The 21,900-nt window shown below is 40.1% G+C and overlaps 3 protein-coding genes across 5 annotated transcripts; 2 read left to right on the top strand and 1 right to left on the bottom strand.

Annotated features, from left to right (window-relative positions):
- The first annotated feature begins 464 nt into the window (after window positions 1-464).
- Window positions 465-3,661, top strand: LOC137131632 (L-selectin-like). 2 transcript variants are annotated; one of them, XM_067513147.1, is made up of 7 exons: window positions 465-720; window positions 863-1,258; window positions 1,341-1,445; window positions 2,786-2,863; window positions 2,976-3,065; window positions 3,160-3,181; window positions 3,317-3,661. In XM_067513147.1, exons 1-7 carry the CDS (start codon window positions 693-695, stop codon window positions 3,360-3,362), a joined length of 765 nt encoding a protein of 254 aa, XP_067369248.1. In that variant the 5' UTR covers window positions 465-692; the 3' UTR covers window positions 3,363-3,661. The 2 variants fall into 2 exon arrangements, with proteins under 2 accessions (XP_067369248.1, XP_067369247.1); XM_067513146.1 differs by having other exon boundaries at window positions 2,684-2,863.
- A 91-nt stretch (window positions 3,662-3,752) lies between these two features.
- Window positions 3,753-9,251, top strand: selp (selectin P). Its single transcript, XM_067513139.1, has 17 exons — window positions 3,753-3,887; window positions 3,991-4,069; window positions 4,153-4,539; window positions 4,645-4,752; window positions 4,839-5,024; window positions 5,105-5,296; window positions 5,850-6,035; window positions 6,115-6,300; window positions 6,475-6,660; window positions 6,802-6,987; window positions 7,097-7,282; window positions 7,392-7,577; window positions 7,689-7,874; window positions 8,148-8,336; window positions 8,413-8,601; window positions 8,768-8,884; window positions 8,982-9,251. The coding sequence occupies exons 1-17, from the start codon at window positions 3,885-3,887 to the stop codon at window positions 9,044-9,046; spliced, it is 2,817 nt and encodes a 938-aa protein (XP_067369240.1). The 5' UTR covers window positions 3,753-3,884; the 3' UTR covers window positions 9,047-9,251.
- Window positions 9,252-9,347: 96 nt separating this feature from the next.
- Window positions 9,348-20,755, bottom strand: lmx1a (LIM homeobox transcription factor 1, alpha). 2 transcript variants are annotated; one of them, XM_067514606.1, is made up of 8 exons: window positions 20,542-20,755; window positions 19,894-20,074; window positions 14,374-14,594; window positions 13,761-13,939; window positions 13,063-13,140; window positions 12,609-12,693; window positions 12,202-12,375; window positions 9,349-11,789 (listed from the first exon to the last, which is right to left on the bottom strand). In XM_067514606.1, the coding sequence occupies exons 2-8, from the start codon at window positions 20,070-20,072 to the stop codon at window positions 11,650-11,652; spliced, it is 1,056 nt and encodes a 351-aa protein (XP_067370707.1). In that variant the 5' UTR covers window positions 20,073-20,074; window positions 20,542-20,755; the 3' UTR covers window positions 9,349-11,649. The 2 variants fall into 2 exon arrangements, with proteins under 2 accessions (XP_067370708.1, XP_067370707.1); XM_067514607.1 differs by lacking the exon at window positions 20,542-20,755 and having other exon boundaries at window positions 9,348-11,789.
- Window positions 20,756-21,900: the final 1,145 nt, after the last annotated feature.

The raw sequence follows: 21,900 nt of genomic DNA, 5'->3' as shown, positions 1-21,900 counted from the left end.
ATTGGAAATTGCTGGGACTTTCATGTGTTTTTATATTAGAAACAAATAAAAAGGCTTTATTCCATGATACTGATTACTTTATACGTACAGCCAGTGCACAAGCCATTATGGACAAGTGTTGCCCTTCTAGTCTACATTTTAAAATTGTTAAGATAAAACAAACAAACAAAAACAGAATATGCTATTCATAAATTACCTCGGTGGGGAGGTTATTTCTTTGTGTTGGTGCCAATATTCAGTGGAGAGCCCCTCTTTATTTTAACTTATTGTTTGTGCTCTGGGTCTTGTAGTATCTGCCCTTGATCCCACCTTTACCAGATGCTGGTGCTATTTGCCAAAGATTTGTGGATAAGGTGGATAAGTCAATAAATCTGTCATTTAGCAAATCATTCATCTACTGGTCTGTACAGTAAACATCCAGGTATTCTCTGACATTGCTGCTTTGAATATTTAAAGGCCTGAAAACGATCTCTGGTAGCAGCACACTATTACCTTGCTGCACTCTTGTGGTACAATGTTTTAAGATATAAGGACAAATATTGATTTAACTTTTGTTGCAACAATTTAAAAAGCATTTTGTTAAAATATTAAAATACAAATTCTGGGTAAGTGAATTATTATTAATTGAGTTAAAGAGGTTAAACCTTTTTCCTTTAGACAGACAAGTGGTAATTACAGATTCATCACTGAAAATGACATGGTCAATACTCTTCATCCTTGGTGAGTATTACTTTGCTTTCTTAGAAAATGCATAGTTGTTGAGTTTATCTATTGTCTATAACAGATACATAACACTGTTCATGAAGTGTTTCTTATTTCATGTGAGTGGTTTTTAACTTTTTTCTTTCAAAATATATTTTAGGTAGCCTGTTGACTGACTCTGCTTTGGGCTGGACGTATCATTACTCAAATAACACCATGAACTGGACCCAGGCTCGACAGTATTGCACGACCTATTATACTGACCTCGTGGTGATTCAAAACCAGAGGGAGAACGACTATCTGGTCTCTACATTACCTGAAAAAAATAAAAGCCCTTATTATTGGATTGGAATTACCAAAAAAACCAGGACCGAAACTTGGACCTGGGTTGGGAATAACAGCACGTGGATTGGTAATCAGTCATGGGCTGAGAATGAGCCGAACAACAACCACAGCACAGAGTTCTGTGTGGAGATTTATGTCAACAAAGGGAGAAACAGAGGGAAGTGGAATGATGAGAAATGTAGTTTTTCTAAACATCCTGCTTGCTATAAAGGTGATTTAAACTCTTTGTTTTTAAAGATTGTTAACAGTTTAAAATGTGGTAGAAATTTTATTACTGTACATTTTTTTGACAGCCCAATGTAATGAAACCTCATGTGTCAGAGGAAAATGTCAGGAAACCATAGAAAACACAACCTGCCTCTGTGACCCTGGGTCTACGGGGGACAGGTGCGAAACAGGTGAGGAGAGAGCTCTTTAAAAACAAGTCACCAATAATTACAGCTGATGATGTTTATTTGAATTCTATAATCTAAAATGTTCCGGGTTAAAATACACAAGTAGACCAATATAGCACCCACTGGTGATAAATGGTAGGTCATGTAGGTGCCATTTTTAAACCAGGAATTTTTACTGTGTAGGAGCATATGGTTCCAAGTCAATGTTAAATCAATACCTATATGTACTATTTAACTGTTTTATCAGCTGCAAGATTAAAAACGTTTGATTATCTGTGTGTAGTTATGGTTATGATTAGACACTCACACAGTGAAGGCTTTAGTAAATAATCAGTTATAACTCAGCCCAGTATTTCAACTCTGTTAATTATCAAAGCATCTTTCATTGTAGCTCTTGTTTTGTTTTGGCTTAAGCATGCAGCTGCTTTCAACAAAAAGCTCAAAAATCTTCCACCTCCGAACAACAGACAGGCAGACAGGTGAAATAGCAGCTAAAGAGCCAGATATTACCCTCAGGATTGGTTTGGGACCAAAAGCAGAGCTTAAAGGCAAGCGAGCATTGGACGTAAATTCATCAGGTGGACACATCTGCCACCGTATATAAGCAATAATTATCTGTATTGGCTGGATCTGTAAATAGGAAACAATTTGCTATCAAGTTTGCCACATCATCTTAAACAAATTATGTTGCATCTGCAGCTTCTTTTGACTGCCTTCAATTGGCAAAAAAATTGTCATTGCACAGATCAACACATTTCAGCTCATGTTGTTGATACATTCTGAAAAGGCATCTCTCTGGTGTGCCCTTGTTCCCTTTCAAATTTTTTATTTTCCTGTCCTTGATAATTTTATTATAGGTGAAGGCACATGCAACTAGAACACTCAGCAGGTTCAATAGTAACTTGTCAGTGCTGAAAAAATTTATATTTATACTTTATATATTTATTTTTTTATTATAAATGTTTACCATTTTAAAAAAAAAAAAAAAAAGAACAGCCTTGGAACCCTTTTGCTGTTCTTCTGGATGTCATTAAAGTGTTTAGTTGTGATCATCATAAGCATGACATCTGTTTCCTTGGTTTCCTGAAGCCAGGCTAAGGATCACATTCAAAATGCTGATCACAAAATGTAATCAGCATATATTTGGTAAAAGAAAAATACATCATTATCACAATAGAGACCTATTTTAAGGAGTTACATAACTGTATCGCTGTCAAACTTTCACCTGCTTGTGCCTACAGTTGTGGAATGCCCCACTCTGTCTCATCCTGATAACGGATACCTTTTGTGCTCTGGAGGAAACCAGACATTCAATTCAACTTGTCTGTTTGAGTGCCACATAGGTTTCCTGCTGATAGGCTCTTCAGCTCTTACCTGTGCGGCCACAGGGGATTGGAGTGGCCCAAGACCTACTTGTACAAGTAATTACTACATTTTATTTATTGTCAAAATGGGAAACATCAGCTGTAATTTTAATGGTACAGTGCTTAGTATGTTATGAGCAAAATTACATGTAGTTTTTTTTTTCCCCAGGCTATAAACAGGCTCTGATGGCTCTGGCTGGGTGTGGGGCCTTCTCCACCTTGTGTTGCATCTGTCTTTGCTGGGCAAAACACAGAAAAAGTCAGTGTTTCTCAGTTGCACTTTACAGAAGTAAGAGATGCAATGCAATCTTGTTGCAAAATTAGTGATCTGTTTCTTTTATACTTTCCCACAGGAAACAAACTTGCCCAAGTAAGGTCAGTGTTGCAACTTGGCATTTGTCGAAAGCAGCTTCACACATTTTTACACTACTGTATATCTATTTCAATGTTGATTTTCAAATGTTTTCAAAGTAAATGTTTCTTTAATGTCAGTGTGTTTGTCCTTCACAGGCAGTCTGAGGAGGCAATTACTCCACCCAGTGAAGTGCAGGGATGAAGGAAACTGCAAACCTCATTTATGATTTAACCACATTAATGTTTCCATAATGTTTTGCATATCAACAAATATGAACCGTCATTATGCTATGCTATCCACAGCAATATGCCATAATATGCCAGTTAGTTATAATGTATGTATGTAATATAATGTTTATTCTTACATATTGCATGACAAGCATGTGATTTTTATTATAAGATCATGCATACATAAAACCAAAACATGACTTGTAAGATTAGTGTTGGTCTTTTTGTATATCTTTGTTAAAGTTTCCTTTTCAATCAATAAAATGAAAGCTTTTAAGTGTCTGTGAGTATGAACATGTGTCTGCTTCTTTATATGGGTGTGTGTGTCAAGGGTGTTAGAGTTGTGTCCTTCCTGATGGGAAGTTATGCTACAAATGATATTACAAAATTGGTCACTGACTCACTCACACAAATAATAGCATAAAAGGACAAATAATACCATTTTTCCACTGATCGTCAACAATTTGCACGACAAGGCTGAGTGAAAAGAAAAGAAATGGTAAGACCTGTCAATTATCTGTATTTATTCATACATGCATAAATACCTACAGTCTATTCACATTCAGAAGCAATTGTGAAAGAAATTTCTCTTTTTCTTTCAGATGTTTCAAGAATCAGTAACTTTTAGACAAATCCTGTTTCGGAGGGCACTGATTAGTGCATTCATTGTTTTTGCCCAAGGTAGGTCGTCACAATGCTAAAGGTGCCAAACTCTTTGCTTCAGCTATTTACTTTTGACTCATCACCCATACACTTAATCTTAGACCTGAGCAGCAGAGGAGGAGCACAGGCATGGACTTACACCTATAACATCAGTCTGAACCACACATGGGAAGAGGCCCGCCAGTGGTGCCAGGACAACTTCATAGATATGGTGACCACCCAGAACCAGGAGGAGGTTGACTACCTCAACAATTTCCTGCCATTTTACCAAAAATATTACTGGATAGGCATCCGCAAAGTGGCTAGAGTGTGGACCTGGATAGGAACCAATAAGAAAGTTCCTAAGGAGGGTCAGAATTGGGCACAAAATGAGCCAGATAGGATGCAATATCAGGACTGTGTGGAGATTTACATTAAGAGAGCGCAAGACACAGCCAAGTGGAATAATGAGAAGTGTAATAAGCGGAAGGGAACAGTTTGCTATACTGGTAAATCTTGCTTGATTTAGTTTGATGGATACATTTACTGAGCCTTGTAGGCATACAAGGCATACTTGTTTTAGCCAGAGTAAATATCTTCTTTTGTGTTTGTAGCTTCTTGTGCACAGGATTCCTGCAGTGCCCATGCAGACTGTGTGGAGACCGTGGGGAACTATACCTGCCAGTGCCACCCTGGTTTCACAGGGCCCCTCTGTGAAGCACGTGAGTGAATTTTGTTATAAACATACTTATCATGATCCCTTTCTTCAATGTGTGAAACAATATATTTTTTGTTGTTTTCCTTTCAGCGATCGCATGCAAACCATTGCTGGACCCAAAACGAGGTTCTCACTACTGTTTTGATCCCTTTGGGCCTAATCGCTTTAATTCTTCCTGCCATTTCCACTGTGAACTTGGCTTTCAGTTGACAGGCGTGCCCCAAGTACTGTGCCAAGCCAGTGGAGACTGGAACCACCCTGTTCCGCTGTGCCAAGGTAGATGGCCACTTGATACCAACAGTGTTAAATCAATTATTCTATATATCAAAGGGAAACCTTTTTGCTTTGTGTTGTAGTTAAACCATGTCCGGTTCTAAACCACACCAGCATCAACAGAGGGAGTATGAACTGCAGCCATCCCATTGCACCTTACAGCTATAACTCGACTTGCGACGTTCTGTGTGATGAAGGCTATGAGCTCAGTGGACAGGATCACATACGTTGTGACCACACAAGCCAGTGGACAGCAAGCGTCCCAGCCTGTACAAGTAAAGTAACTGTCATTACCTTGGAACAATGAAATTACACCAATTAATGTTTTAAACTTTATCATCATCTTAACCTGATTTTAATAATCTGATTTTTTTATAATCTAATCTGTGAAGCCCTATCTAAATATGACTTGTGAAATATTCTCTAACTGTCACTTTCTATGTGACTTCCTTTTTTGTAATATTGTAATACTGAGCCCTGGTAATAGATTGACTGCCACTACTTACTAAATCATAAAGGTCCTCGATCTCTAGTCACATCCTGTCCAGACTGTGCAGCAGCTCAGATAAAGGTCACACCTGTTATCACTTTACTTCACACTTATTTATGTCTGCACTGGGCAAACATTGTAATTCAATGGTAGTAGGCAGTTGCTGTTTTCCTTGAATCTAAGTTATGTCAGCATGACTATTCATGCCCTTGCCTCTTGCCTATGTAATGCTTATTTAAGTGGAATCATACAGAGTTGTTCACAAATATATGCACAGACAAGGATGTTGATTTACATTGAATAGTCTTTCAGTGATTGATATCTGTATCCCACCACAGTAAAAAAGTGCCCCCCCATTTTGTTTCCTGTTACGGGCATCGTGACATGTGTGGACACCTTGGAGCCTTTCTCTTTTGGCTCGCGATGTAACTTCACCTGCACTGAGGGCTACTACCTGTCAGGAGACAGCACACTCACCTGTCTGGCCTCAGGACAATGGAGCAAACCTACACCTACATGCATAGGTGGGTCACAGAATGTATGTGTAGAGAGCTTTGATGACTGTACACCGCTCATGAGTAATAGTGTTTTTTTCTTCTTCAGTTATAAAGTGCAACAGTCTAAATGCTCCACCCGCTGCCTCCATTCAATGCCAACACCCTCTGGGACTGTACAGCTATGGCTCAACATGCACCATGCAATGTGAAGAAGGATTTGACCTTATAGGGACAAATGTGACAAAATGTTCTTCACAGGGCAACTGGATTCATGAACTTCCTGTCTGTCAGGGTATGACCACAGATAACAATTTACAAATAGTGCGATTACAAATAGTGTGGTTACAATAACACACTATTTGTTCCTACTGCTCCTTTAGGGGAGTAGCATTATTGTCTTAAAGTAGCAAGTAATTTTGCGCAGCCTACTTGTTACTGATCTTCATTTGTCTGTGTTCCCTTTAAGCTAAGAGGTGCAATGCCATAAATTCTCCCCCTCATGGCTCTCTGTCCTGTTCTGACTTACACGGTTCCTTCAGTTTCGGTTCTCGGTGCATGACAGCCTGCGATGAGGGCTTTCTACAGAATGGGACAGCCCTCACTGAATGTACATTACTAGGAATTTGGAGTGCAGACATCCCACATTGCTTGGGTAACCAAAATGCTAAAAGTCTTCATTGTGTTAATCGGAATGAACACAGGAGGTCCTAATGTCATGTTTTAGATTGGATTGTGATAACCCTCTATAAAATAAAAATATAAATTCATATCTTCCTCTTTTGTTTTCCTACAGCTAAAAAGTGTCCTGCTCTGAATTCTCCCATTTTTGGTTCCTTGTTTTGCACTGATCCACATGGAAAGTTTAGTTTTGGTTCTCAGTGCACATCAACCTGCGAGGAAGGTTTTCTCCTGAATGGGACAGCTGACACTGAGTGCACTTCTCTAGGCACATGGACTGCAGACACCCCACATTGCTTAGGTAAAAAATATAAATATCTATAGAAAGTATATATATATGCACTATTATCTGTTGACTTTGAATGAATCTTTATCAAGTAAAGCTTCTCAATTCTTCTGTTCCCCTCCAGCTCAGAGATGTCCGTCCCTCAACCCTCCCTCTCACGGCTCCATAGGGTGCTCTGATCCTCACGAAGTGTTCAGTTTTGGTTCTCAGTGCACATCCAGCTGTGATGAGGGTTTTGTCCTGAATGGGACAGCTGACACTGAGTGCACTTCTCTTGGCACATGGACTGCAGACACCCCACATTGCTTAGGTAAAAAATATAAATATCTATAGAAAGTATATATATATGCACTATTATCTGTTGACTTTGAATGAATCTTTATCAAGTAAAGCTTCTCACTTCCTCTGTTCCCCTCCAGCTCAGAGATGTCCTTCCCTCAACCCTCCCTCTCACGGCTCCATAGGCTGCTCTGATCCTCACGAAGTGTTCAGTTTTGGTTCTCAGTGCACATCCAGCTGTGATGAGGGTTTTGTCCTGAATGGGACAGCTGACACTGAGTGCACTTCTCTTGGCACATGGACTGCAGACACCCCACATTGCTTAGGTAAAAAATATAAATATCTATAGAAAGTATATATATATATGCACTATTATCTGTTGACTTTGAATGAATCTTTATCAAGTAAAGCTTCTCACTTCCTCTGTTCCCCTCCAGCTCAGAGATGTCCTTCCCTCAACCCTCCCTCTCACGGCTCCATAGGCTGCTCTGATCCTCACGAAGTGTTCAGTTTTGGTTCTCAGTGCACATCCAGCTGTGATGAGGGTTTTGTCCTGAATGGGACAGCTGACACTGAGTGCACTTCTCTGGGCACGTGGAGCAGAGAAATACCCCATTGTCTGGGTAATAAATCATAATAAGAGAGAGCTGTACTTGGCAGATATTTTCTCCTGCTGGGCAAAGAGTTATTGTGCTCTCCTGTTTTTGAATGGTGGTTGATACACAATGTGCACATGCATTTTTTAGGTCATAATCTGCAGTAAAGCTGCACCATTATTTGCCCATAGATGCAATCACAGTTTAGGTCTAAAAAATACTGCTCTGCCGTTTTGATTAGATGATAAGTTTTGTTTTCTCTGAGGTTCATGGTCATACATTTTCCCCACGTTTGTACAGCACGTTTCTGCCCCCTACTGGACGAGACTCCACAACATGGGAGGATGAACTGTAGCCATCTACACTCCCCCTTCAGTTATGGCTCCAACTGTGACTTTGAATGCAAGGAGGGTTTCTCGCTAAAAGGATCTCCAGCAATGACATGCAACAGCTCGGGCCACTGGAGTCAGGATCTACCCACCTGCCAACGTGAGTGCCCCACACTTACTAGTATTGTCTTTCTCATTTTCACTGTTCTTACAAAAACAATTTCTATTCTTTCCAGCATTGCAGTGTGAGGCCATTCATTCCTTGTCTTTACTACTGTCGATGAACTGCTCTCATCCTCTGGGGAATTTCAGCTTTGGCTCCCAGTGCCTTTTCACCTGTAAAGAAGGATTCATCATGAACGGCACAGAGATGCTAATTTGCTCATCTGCTGGATTGTGGAGTGACAGTCTGCCTACCTGCATAGGTAAATCTATTTTTTCATAATCCCTTGGTAACTTACATGTATGAAGCTACCATTTTTATTCTGATACAAGTGTATGAGCAGTCTTTTCTCTGGTTTCACACATAAAGTACAACAAAAACTAAGACCAGTATCCACTGAAATCTGTATGTCTTTTTATGTATATCAGACATGCCAGTGGGAACTACCATGCTGTTGTATACTGGTGTTGGGGCATCCTCAGTTGTTATTACACTGGTCTTAATAGGACTGGCTTTGTTGATTTTGACACGATTTAAACAAAGAGGTGAGACCTGATGTTGCCTTACAGCCTCACACATACAAATATAGCCTGGTGTGGCACTCGAGAGTGTGTTCCTAATGCCATCTTGTGATCTTTTCAGGAAACTTGATCAAGTCTGATGTATTAATATGGGAAGACAGAGAGAATCCAGCGTTTCAGTTTTGATTTTTTTTTCTTTATTTTTAAATATCTAAAATACTGCAATTTAATCCAGCTCTTCAAATTTGAATAAGCATGTCTTTTGTTTGTTAAACAACCAAGAATTTGTGCATTATACATGTACAATACTGTTTGTATATAGCTTTTGCATCTTTTACTGCCTGTATACTGCTTAAAACATAAATAAAGCAAACAAAGTTTTGGAAGACCATTTATTTTTATCTTGTTTTACTTTACCTTTACATGACTTACTAACTGCACATAAATGAAATAAGAATTTGATTAGTAATGTGCAGATCAGTTTGGCAATGTACATTATAGATTGATCCTATCTTGCTGGTTCCCTCGCTAACATCTGGCCTCTTCCATAGGAACACATATAATGTGCATTCAATTATGGTAGTGACAGTATACCTCTGGGATTGCTGAACTGCCACAGAGTGTCAATTTAGCAGATTTAGTGACCAGAAAGCTGCTATCACTGAGTGGCGAGGAGGTGATCCATTATCAGTCTCTGCTCAACGTGTCACACTGGGCAGTGATCCAACACTGAGGAACATTTTACTACCCCCACAGTAATTATAGTATTGTAGTTGTGAGTTGTCTGAACTGTAACTCACATAGTATTATATGTTAGATGACACACATTTTGTACTACAAGTATTAGAGAACATATTTGTTTTCTTTTCGGCTGTTCCCTTTCAGGGGACGCCACAGCAAATCATGTGCCTCCATCAAACCCTGTCCTCTGCATCCTCTTCTCCTGTACCAGCTAACTTCATGTCCTCTCTCACTACATCCATAAATCCCCTCTTAAGTATTTGAGAACATACATTAGTCAATTTAAATATAAGATATGCTTATTGGTTCTATCTGTTGTCTACATTTTTCCATGTGTGTCTGTCCCAGAAATATCTCCCTATAATTTAAATATGTGTTGCAAATGACCAGTGGAGTATTTTGAGCAAACGTGTGCACCTGTCCTAGCGCTGCAACAGCATGAAGCCAATTATAGCAGTTACAAGACAGAGGGTTTGTGGCCTATGGCTGGCATGATAGGCGCAATAAATTACCAAACTGTTGACAGGAAAGTGTTTGGCAACCGTCAGAATAATAATGAGGTTATAGCTACCTGCTGTGACCGTATGATCACAGTTTGATTATTTTTCTCATCCCACCCGCTGCTGCTGGCAGCCGTGTGTGTGTGTGTGCCAACTGCGCACAGACCTACGCACAAGAAGGGAAATGGCCCTGCAGGAAACCACCTTGGCTTCTTTCCCTGATCTTTAAGTCTAGCTTTTCTCCCTTAATCTTCTGTATCTATAGAGTTAAAGATACAAGCAAATACATTATGATACATTAGTCTTAGTCCCTACTACAAAGAATGTTTTTCCTCTGAACACATGAGCATGCACACATGCACACGCCAGCAGACACTTAGAGCAGATACAGACACAGATACAAAGTCAGACTCAAAGAAGAACGCACACAGTATACTCTGCTGCACACACCTTTAGCCCTGGTTGGCAGTAGCATACCATGGTGACAGACACTTAGATTGTTCCTGACCATTGACTTGTGCTCTCTGCTCTGCAAGGTCTGATTTCATAGTGGGGAAATATGAGATGAGTCCAGGAGAGGGTTCATGGCTGGGGCAAGGAGATACTCCATACAGTGGGTCTTCATATCTCCATGTCACCCTGGGCATTCTCCCCTGACACAGCTTTCACCCCCTCCCCTGTCTGGAGCCCCTTCTCTGGGTTTTCTCAACGTCCTTCCCGGGGTTCGGCACATTCCAGCTGGGCACAGTGCCTGGGTGGTCTCTCTCTCCAGTCCTCTTTGACTGGAGGAAGGAAAAGGAAAAAAAAATGCAGTGAGGGCCTTTTGAGCATGAGGAGCACAATGTGAGCGTTGATGATGGTGGTGCGGATGTGATGCTTACCTGCCATTGACCTATACTGCTGTCATAGACCAGCATTTTACAATCTGATGATCCACCCAACTGCCAGAAGAAGATGCCGTGCTGACCTGTCACCTAGATTGGACTGATAAGTACTGAGGATGGACTGACCTGGCTTTAACCCTTAGCATGAAAACCCCATTTTTATACAGTACTAACACATCACTCTGTACTTTAGACTCAGTGTTTACTGTATTATATCAATTTTTTATTGATTATCGTGGATTCATTCTAGATCAACAGCATACACCCAGTGTGAGAATAAATACAAATACACACCAAACAAGCTATTTACATTAGTAAATGCAGTTATAATATCATGATTTCACATTCAAACATGGTGAGATAGGTCCAACAGTATCACGCATACAAAGGAAACTTTGAAGAAGCTGTGTTGTACAGTGTAAAGAATAGAAGGCAGTAGGCAGAGATCTCATTTATATGCAGGTGCACATGGTATATTGCATATCACAGTGTATCCATGTCCCCTGGTGGCATTTTTACAACGACTTCTTCAACTCCCTTGTGGAGTGTTCAAACAAGTACAGGTAAATGGTGAGACCAGGGAGCTGTGCTGAGGGTGGGACATACATCCTCCTCCCATAGCACTTTTTACACTACCAGTTCAAGACGTGTTTGATCTCCACCCTCAGGAGGTGAAGTAAGAGTCCTGCATGGAATAGAGACGGCCAATAGGAGTGAGTAGAGAGGAGTCACCCGTTTTGAGGTCACTTTCAGTCACACAATAAAGTGCATCTCCGTCCATGTCATCAAACAGGCTCTTAAAACCTAAAAAAAGACACAACATTATTGTTCAGTACAGTGCATATTCACATCATTCATTTGTTTGTAGGAGAATTTTATATATTTTAAACATAAAGTTACGGTTTTCGGTCATTCAGAGAAGCTAAGAGAAACCATTGGATCTATAGTGTCTAGATCTTGAGGAATTCAGAAAGAAAAGCCTGGCAAAGTGTTATTCTGGATTGGACTTGAACCCTAAGATTTATCGGAGAGTTACAAACTGAGCATGTAAGAATTGGGTCTAGTAATAAGACACTATGAGCACTGCGGGAAATGGATACAGTGCTTTTGAAGCCTGACTCATACTAAAGGACTAAAACTGTGTCCTTAATCTATCTCTGAAAATATTATAAAGACATGACTCTCCATCATTTGACAGCAGAATTTGGGTCTTTACCATAGGGGTGCATGTGATCCCCTGGCATCTGGGGTGGGGTCAGGCCCTGTCTGAAGGGGTCCATGTCGTATTCCTGCTGCTTCAGTGTTGTAAGCTCCATCTGCTGCTGCTGAATGTGGGAAAATGAGGACCCTAGACACTCTATCTCAGAAGTCAACCCACCACAGGAGGGCGCTGTGGGGGGTGGAAGACACATTTCAGATTTTGTGCAATGCTGCTGAGGACTTTTGGTGAGTTTCTGTGCCCTGTAAAATGACCTTTGTGGTATATAGCAGTAGTTTTTTTAACCTCTTTAGAGCTTCACTGACTTTTCTGTTGTTTGCCAGAAATATTTTGAAAAAATAACACATCAAAATCCCTTAAATAAATGTATTTGCTGTTTTTGGGATTTTTCAACGCCATAATACCTGTGTTATGTGAATGGTGCTCATGCTGTTCCTGATTCTGCTGCTGCTCCTGTTGCTGCTGCTGTCTTCTGGCCAGTTTCTTCATCTAAAACACATACACAAGTGTGATAAAGCTAATGTTCACTCCCCAGTCCCTCTGCCACCCAGGCATACAATCTTGTTCACCCAAATGCAAAGTATTAACAAGAAGGATCTTTCAGAGGTGGAGAGAAAAAACACATGAGCCCATTTTGTGAGGAAATATGGGATTTAATCTACACTGATCTCGCTGTGAGATGTCATCAGTTTCCTGTATAAAGAGATAACCAGGCTGATTTCCACTCTGGCATAAAAATACAGTGCAGAAAGAGTCCCTTTATTAGTAGCGCATATGAGTCTGTGTGTATGTGTGTGTGTGTGTGTGTGTGTGTGTGTGTGTGTGTGTGTGTGTGTGTGTGCACGTGCTTTGTATTACTTTTGCTCTTTGGTTCTGGAACCAGACCTGCACAACCCGGACGCTCAGACCAGTCTCTGCTGCCAAGGTCTCCCTTACCTTGGATTAAGATTCAGAGGGAGGAAAAAAAAAGAGTGGGTAAAAATAAGAAAATAGAAAAAAGTCTAGGTCAGTTGAAGGTTATAAAATATGTATATTTCTTTCTCAATGATTCCAAGGAGGAAAAGTTAAAAAATGTTTAGTTTTTGGTATTATGTAGTATTAGTATTATGTACTATACATATAGATAAAGTCTTACAGCACGTAATGGATAAACGTCTGTATTTTTGCTCTGAGTAGTTTTTTTTGTTCTTTAATAAATGCTGAGGTAGATCTATCACTATACTTATGTAATAAATGTGAGTCTTATCATTTAAAAAGATGCTACTACTATTACTGATTTTTCTTTTTCGATTGTTAAAGCTACATCTTCGGAAAATTTTTGATTCGTATTTTGATACTGATTTATGCTAATTTATAAAGAAGCTAGTCTATGTACCATAGTTTTTTTTTTCAGTTTTTATAATGGACAACACCATTATAATTTGTCTTGTGTCCATCCATGTAAAAATAAAATATGACTGAGCCAAATAAGACAGCAGCATGGAGGAAATTAGTGCTGGCAACCTTTGTATTTTGTATGCTCCAGACATACTGTAAAACACTAAGAAAGACCGTACCTTTCGGCAAGGCTTGGATGAGACCTCAAAAGAGGCTTTGAATGTTCGTCTTTGTTGAGTGGTCAAAATAGTGCGTGGCCTTTTAGGACGTTTGCTCTCCAGGTCCTCAGATCTGATTCGTCTTCCCACAACTCTCCCAGATTCATCCTCCTCTTCCTCTTCTTCATCGTCACTTTTACCTAGTGGAGTAGACATAATGGGAAAGATGTTTATGTGCTTACATCACAGACACAAAGAAAAATGCGTGCCATCAATCTGGGATGTTTATTGCACAATTTACACATTTATTTGATTAAGAATTGTTCAGTTTAACCACTTTTCAGTCAGTTTGCCTGATGTTGTTTTTTTGCAGTAGTCACAGTCTGATTCATTAAAAGCGATAGTAGTTTTATGCCATACAAAGTGATATTTTCAAAGGCATTGTCGTGTCCAGTAAAAACTCAAAAAGATACACATGTAAGTTTAAAACAGTGACACATGGTTTTTAAAAGAATGTTTCAAAACAATTCACAACAAAATTTTGGTTGAGTTCACATCACTATAACTGGATCAAAGCAGTTAACCCAGTGCCATGTACAAGCACACAAGAACACACATACACAACGCCGCCTACCAGTGTCAGAAGAGGTTGGACTGGTCAGACACCGGTGATAGTCCTCTCTGGCACACAGGAGTTGTCCGTCCCTGAGGACGCAATGGTCCCCAGTCTGTAGGCGGCAGGAACAAACGCTGCAGATGAAGCAGCGCAGGTGGAACACGGCAGCCCCTGCACGCATCACCAGGTCAGCAGGAGAAATGGCTTTCGCACAGCCCCCACAACGCACTGCAAACAGACTACAGGCACAAAGAGGAGGGTGATGGAATAACAAGGGTGAAAAAAAGCAGAGACTGTAAGAGCTCATTAAATAAGAGAGAGCAATACTATTGTGTGGCTGACTAGTACTTGAGTATCAGCTGAGAAACTTGAGGACCCCTCACACCTGAGTAAGATAGGACTCTGAGAAAATGCTGCTTGGTTGACTTGGGGAATGTTGCTGAGTCTAACTGTCACTCAATACAGCTGCCAGCCAGATTCACACCCCCACCCCCCACCTTCTCCACCTCCTGCCCCGACCACTCACTCACATACCCTTACTTTAGCGGGTTTGCATCTTAGCGCCTGGCAACCAGGACTGGTGGGCTTTGCCTCAGAGACAGTTGCTGTGGCTCCGGCTGCCGTGCCCGAGGCTGTGCTCCTGGGGAGACAGGAGAAAAGCTCTCGGCAGGCCATGGCTCCAGGCAGAGGGGGGGGAATCAGATGTCCTGGTGGGAGAGGCTGAGCAGCCGTTCCCAGGAATTATCCGCGGAATTATCCGTAAGTCTGCTTAACCAGAGCAGGACAAAGACAGAGCCAGCCCCCAAGCAGCAGGACCATTGTCCACTTGCTGGCACCACGGCATTTTGGGTCTGTCACGCAGGATGATGCGTCATCATTCTAGAGCTGGCATTTGTCTCGAGACCTGACTTGGTCACCAGAGCAGTCAGCACAGAGGCATGAGAAAGTGACAGCTTTTTGTTTTTTAACAGGTTTTTGTTTTTACATAAAAATAGTGCACGCACCCCATTAGGCGAGCCTGCATTTATTACTACTGATTTTTTTTTTTTTTGGCATTTAAGTGTGATAAAACTTAAGTTTTCTTTAATAATTATCCATGAAACTATTAATGGAAATTGAAAAAGGTAACAAAGGAGTAATGTTTGCTTAATGTTAGTGTTTTTAATCTATTGCATAATGCCTAGTCATGTGGTCCACTTCTGATGCCATTTTATAACTATTCTACCTGCTCATTTAGTAAGTGTTTTATGTCCTTTTGGGGCTTCTGTGCAGTTTGTGTTTCAGTAAAAAACATGTTGGTGGTGCAAAATAGCCCTCTATAAATCTACTGTAAAAAAATTTAACAAAAGTAAACATCAGCACATTAGCAAAATGTCAAAATGGACGTCATGTTCTTTCAAATGAACAAATTAAAGAATTTGTCTTTTGAACTTATCTAAACTGGAAAGTTAGCCCAATATTTACAAGAAACCTAAACCTCTGACAAAAAAATAAAGCAAACACAGGCTGAGAGATCCCTGTCAGAAGGGCTGCAACCTCTTAAGGCCGCACATTGCTGGGACCTTTTGCTGTTGCTCCGGGGTCGCTAAGGTAAACCTCATTCCCCGAAGCTCAAGAGGGTCAGTCAGACTGCTTGACCTATCCAAGCAGTCTGCCCACACCCTCAGTGGTATGTGTATTAACACGGACAACAGACCAACTGTGGTATATGTATTACTGAGGCAACACTGGATTTGACAAAATATTTTCAAAGGAAATGTGGCAGTGGAAATACCTGGAGTGTTTTGGGGTTTCTGTGCACAGCAAAGTACTCGATCAAAGGTCTGAGCATGATGCTGATGTGGGATGTCAGCAAAGAAAAAAACTATAGACATTATTCTTGTGAGATCATCAATGTTTCCAGAGTTGCTTTTCCATTATATGCCCTGTCCAGTTCACCTTATTATACCCAGCACTCTTAAGCATTGTTAATGCAAATTTAAGAGTACTTATAATACTTATGGAGCAGCTCGTGATGTTTAATATTTCAGAGTTTCCGCTGACATGATCGGGCCAGAGACCCTGCCAGGAGAGCGGGAACACTCAGTCACGCTGGATTTAGACATGGCAATTAGTGACAAGATCATTACAGAGAATTAAGTCAGCACAATCCTGCACTCCTCCATACTGACATGGCCTTGGTAATAAAATCTCAAGGTTGATGCACTATAAGATAAAGGTTTAGCAGAAATATGCACACACACTTTTACTCAAAGTGCTCTATGGTCATTGTTGCTGCCTTGACTTCAGTGCTGACCTTTGGCAGTCAGGTGAACAGACTGCTGGTCTGCTGGACAAGCAGAGAGATCAAGTTAACATGGATCCTTTACTGAATACACAGCAACTGAGGCCGTGTATCAGATACAGATCTGCAAGTCAAGTGTACTGCCAGTCACACCATAGATTTGATGACCTATCTTCTGTCCAGTCCACCTGTCTACTGAAGCGTTGAGCCAATCTAAACCTACTGACAACCTAACCGACCTGAACATTATTGTCAGACAGGAATTTATGTGCTGGTTCACATTACAGTACAGTCTGTTATTGTCCTGTGGCCTTCTACAGCTCAGGCTCAAAAACTATAGTAAACAAATTAGATGCAAAATACATGCCTTGGAAAGCAGCTCGGTACAATTAAACCTTAGATGGCATATTGCAAGTTATTTATAAAGCTGCCATGGAAGAAATTTAAAACTTTAATTGCACAAATTGCACAACTGTAAAATAAATATTATAAGAATGATTCATATTCTGACAATAGTTAATTTAAAATAAATCTATCCAAGCACTTAAGTGACTGGCTCCAGTTAGTGTCATTACAGACTTTAGATGCATATACCAATCAGTGAAAATGTTTCTCCTGCTAAAGTGTGTCTTTGGCAGCAGAAAAAATAGGTACGGGTAGCCTCTTGGTTGTAATAACAGCCAGTGCCGATGAAGTACAGTGAGGAAATTACTGGAATTATTGGTTCAGCTTCCATGAATGGGCTGAGCAGCTGAATCTGGTGGTCTGGCTGACACCAATTTACAGTCGAGCAAAGTAAAAAACAATACGAAATTCCTACAGAGGATACAACATGTGAAAGTGACAAATGTTTTCACAGTATGGAATAATTGTTACTCTTGGGCTGGTCTCACACTAGTACTAACTGCAAAGAATGGAGGGAGCTAAACACAGTTTATGTTTTGAGAAATAAAAAAAAAACCCTAACATTGTTTTAAAATCCCCACATCATGAGATTTCAGAGGCGGAGCTTTGGCACCTGGCCTCCTGCTAATTGGTCAGGTCAGATAACTTACGGTCGGCTGGGCACTGGGACACATGGGCTGCTGTGAACCGAACTTTCCAGATGCCACGGCACATAACGCCAGGGCTCATAGAGCGCACTGCCCCCCAAAATAAGTTCACACCATCTTCACCATCTCTCTGGCAGGGATGCACCAGACCTTCTGACATATGGCTCTACTCTCCTAATTACCCCAGTCCTGCTCTTTTCTCTGTTCTTTGGCCAAGTGATATTATCTCTACTGATCATGCTAAGCACTTGTGATTGTGATTATTTGCAAGAATTCAGAATGATTTCTATTACTATCTTCAGGTTGGACATTATATACTATATATTTTAAAAGTTCTGATATCAAATAGTTTACTCACAACGATACATGGGCCTGTGACATCACACTATTAGATTGTTAGCTGACTGTATGATGCACCTATAAGTGCAAAATGCACCCTTACATTTCTTGTTTGTCTGTTTGTTTGTCGCTAAATTGTTCAGAAGTAATCTGAGCTGCTGCCTGTCAGGGTGTGTGGGTTTTGTCTTGGCTCTAGTTTAGGTGCGAGCATGTTTTGGATGAAGGATGAGAGGATGAGGTTGTGTGCAGATATAGTATGAGGGAAGTGGAAGACGGATCAGGGTGGGAGTTTTCGGTGTGGGGATGGGACCTCGTGTCCACAAGGCCATATGTTGCCCCCAGCTTGCTGTTGCCATGCCAGCAAGCCTCATCAATATAACACATTTTGACAATGTGTCAGTTGAGCGCTATAGTTGGAGGCTATAGGTGTGTGTAAAGGTGTGACTGGGTTGTTTTGTGTATTTGTTAGTGTGTGTGTGTTTCTGTGTGTATGTGTTTACACGTGTGTACAGTGTGGTGCACAGTATGCAATAGTGTTCTCACATTTCAGATCCTTCGCCATCCGTTCCTCCCACAGTCACCTTATTCTCTTAGTGCATTGTGCCAAGCTCCCTGGTATCCAGCTTACACACATAGGCATAACTACACTGAACAAAGCTTTTGCTGTAAACCCAAAGGTATCCATATGTATGGAATGCAAATACTAATTATTAGATAAAATTACTATAAAGAGAAATTACTTATTCCTCTGCTCTCTCTCTCTATCTCTATCTCTCTGTATCTCTCTCACACACACACACACACACGCACAAAGATGTACACAAGGTCAGACATGGACAAGGGTTCTGTTGTGAAACTTCACTTAATAGTGGACAATATTTGGACCAGAGGCCAAAATACTGTAACTACACAGTGTACTGTAGCTACAAGACTGACTGTAGGATCCCAAACAGGCATTTTGTGAAATCAACTTGTTACTAAAGCAGGTTAAACATCATAATCATGTGGCTGTGGCTTTTGGTCTCTCAGTATGAAACGATGAGATGAATGAATGAACCAAACCCACTGAATTAAGTTTTAAATACACAGATTTCCCAGCATGCTTTGTTCACAGTATATGTTTTTTCAGACGTTTTGTGCATGAACTGGTGGCAGTGGAAATTTCAAACGTAAGCCATAGTTTTTTTGTTTTTTTTATAATGATATAATGATGCTAATGTTGAAAAAGGTTGAGTTTTATCCCAAGCCTTAAAAAGTTGTCGCTGGGAGCAGCCCTAAATTATTTCTATATATTGATAGTGGTACCATGGATTAATTTCCTGCAGCTGGACATTTTTTACATCAAATGAAAACAGACCCTTTCATTTAAAAAGTAAAATGAGAGTGAATCTATCTGTAATGAATAAGTGTATAAAATTGGTGTCCTCAAGTTAACTGAGTTAGTTTTATATTTTCTAATTTTTTTATATATTATATTTTATATAGACTATGATATTAGTATTTGCAACATACAGTACATGTATACTATATTCTAAAGCTACAACTGTATAATAGCACTGGAGTAAATCACACCTAAAACAAATCAAGAAACAAACACAGAATGTGAGTAATTTACTGCGTAGATTTCAACGGATAAAAAAAAAAATCCAACTCTTTACTAAGCTATACTCACTGTATAAAATTAAGTATACGAAATTTTGACCTGGTCACCGACTAACAATTTTTGAGTATCCTTAATTCATAGTAAATTATATGGCAAAACGACGATGTGCCCAATCTATAAAGAGTGATGATGTCCATGATTTCTGTTGTAAGCATCACAAGAAACAAAACATCAAAGATGAGTTGGAGATGAGCACTTACTCCGTATAATCCCGCTTGCAATAAAGTTTGTTGTCCCGCAGAAAGCAGGAGTTCCTGAGCGCGTCCCCGCACGCTGCGCACCGCACGCATTCCTCATGCCAAAGGCCGTCAGTGACTCTGAGCAGGAATCTGTCTGTGATCAGCCGGTGGCATCCGGCACACACTGCCCTCTGATCCATATCTGCAATGATGGGAAATCCTTTAATAAGAACACTTTTCCAATCAGCAGGACGCTGTGAAATACTGAAGACCTGGGCTGAACAAAGTCTAGGGAGGGGAGGGGTCATCAAAACCTTACCTAAATTAATTTTTAAAAAGAGGTTAAATAGAGTTTTTTTCCCTAAACTACACAGTATAGACTATATGCTACGATTGTATAATATACGTTTAAAGCGTCATTTAAACAGACCAAGGGTGAAGTTTGTTTTCCGACCGTGTGCATTAAATTCTGTTAAATCCAAACACCACAAATAAATCCCCAAAATGGAGCTTTCTACTTCCAAATCCACTTTATAAACGAATCTAATTTATTTAATGGTGTCATCAGATTTTAGGCACCGAAGCGTGACGCCGGTAAGTCCACTCATCTGTGATTTTGATTATTTGATATCAAATATAAAAGAGTTGTTTAAGTCGAAGAAACCATACCTGTAAAATGCGAGCTTCCTGACAACAGAAAAGTATTTAATGTCTGATCTCACAGTTCATCTCAGAGCATCTCCAGCAGCAGTGAAAGTCTGAGACTCAGAGAGCAGCGCATCAAAGTTTCTCTTCAGAGCTTCCGACCACCTCGCTGAGTTCAGAGTTATTGACTATTTATCTATCAATTATCCTATTAGGGGTGAACGGGAAGGAGAGACAGAGAGAGAGAGAGAGAGAGAGAGAGAGAGAGAGACTCCTTCTATGTGCAGGTGCAGGTTACCTCTCTCGCCCTCACTCTGTCCCTCTCTCTCCCCTCCTGCTGAATGCCACAGAGTTTCCAGAGTCGCATGTGAAAGGAATGTTTTCCCATTAGAAACCAATAGAGCTATAGGAAGTGAAGTGCAGGCTAAAAGGTCATACTCTTAAACTTTTAGGGGTTACTGTACATATTCACCTTTAGATAGATAGATAAATAGCTCTGCTGTAACTGCAATGTAAATATGTAAAAATATGTAGTAATTTATAATAAAAACAGTTAAAAACAATTTAAATGAAATCTTTATCTATTACATCTTTACATTTTATTGTTTGCTTAGACTTAAAACGAGGAAAAAGCTTATTTTATTAAGCCCAAATGGTCAGGGTTGTTTAACATTAATAATTCAAGGGTTTATATACACAATTGAATATTCTTTCATATATACATCAATCTAGCTTTAAATCAAGAGGTAGATGGAATGTTTTGGCCAACCTATTTAAAATGAATGAGGTGGCCATGCACTACTAATTGCTACTCACTTTTACTTTAATAATAAACACATAGTACAATTATCATCTTTCTGACAGTTTAACATCAAAACTGAAAAATTATAACCTTGGAAAAGTAGAATTAATGGCAGAGCCACTGTACTGCATTACACAGGTGGTCATAATGTGACTGATTGGTGTGTACACTACTCAAAAATGGATATTCAACTTTCAGGTGACATTTATGGAAAATGTAAAAAGTTCATGCTATAGTAATAATAGATCATGAAAGTAGGGCATTTAAGTAGAAGCATGCAATGGTAATTTCCACCACAACAAACAGTGTCAATGTCTCTTGTCAGTTGTTAGGTGTAATTTTGGTCTCATGATGTCAAAACGTCAACAGCATGATAAAGAGGACTGTTTAAATACAAATTGTGATTCGATCAAAACATCAACTTGTGATTTTTTTGTCCTTTCGGCTTATTCCGTGAGTTCAGGGTCGCCACAGCGGATCTTTGTCTGCATGTTGATTTGGCACAGTTTTTACGCCGGATGCTCTTAATGACGCAACCCTCCCCAATTTCTACCGAGCTTGGACCGGCACTGCACAGCTGG

The sequence above is a fragment of the Channa argus genome, chromosome 8 (assembly GCF_033026475.1).
Source record: "Channa argus isolate prfri chromosome 8, Channa argus male v1.0, whole genome shotgun sequence".
In the NCBI taxonomy this organism is placed as follows: Eukaryota; Metazoa; Chordata; class Actinopteri; order Anabantiformes; family Channidae; genus Channa; species Channa argus.
This window is presented reverse-complemented; position numbering and strand designations above follow the sequence as displayed.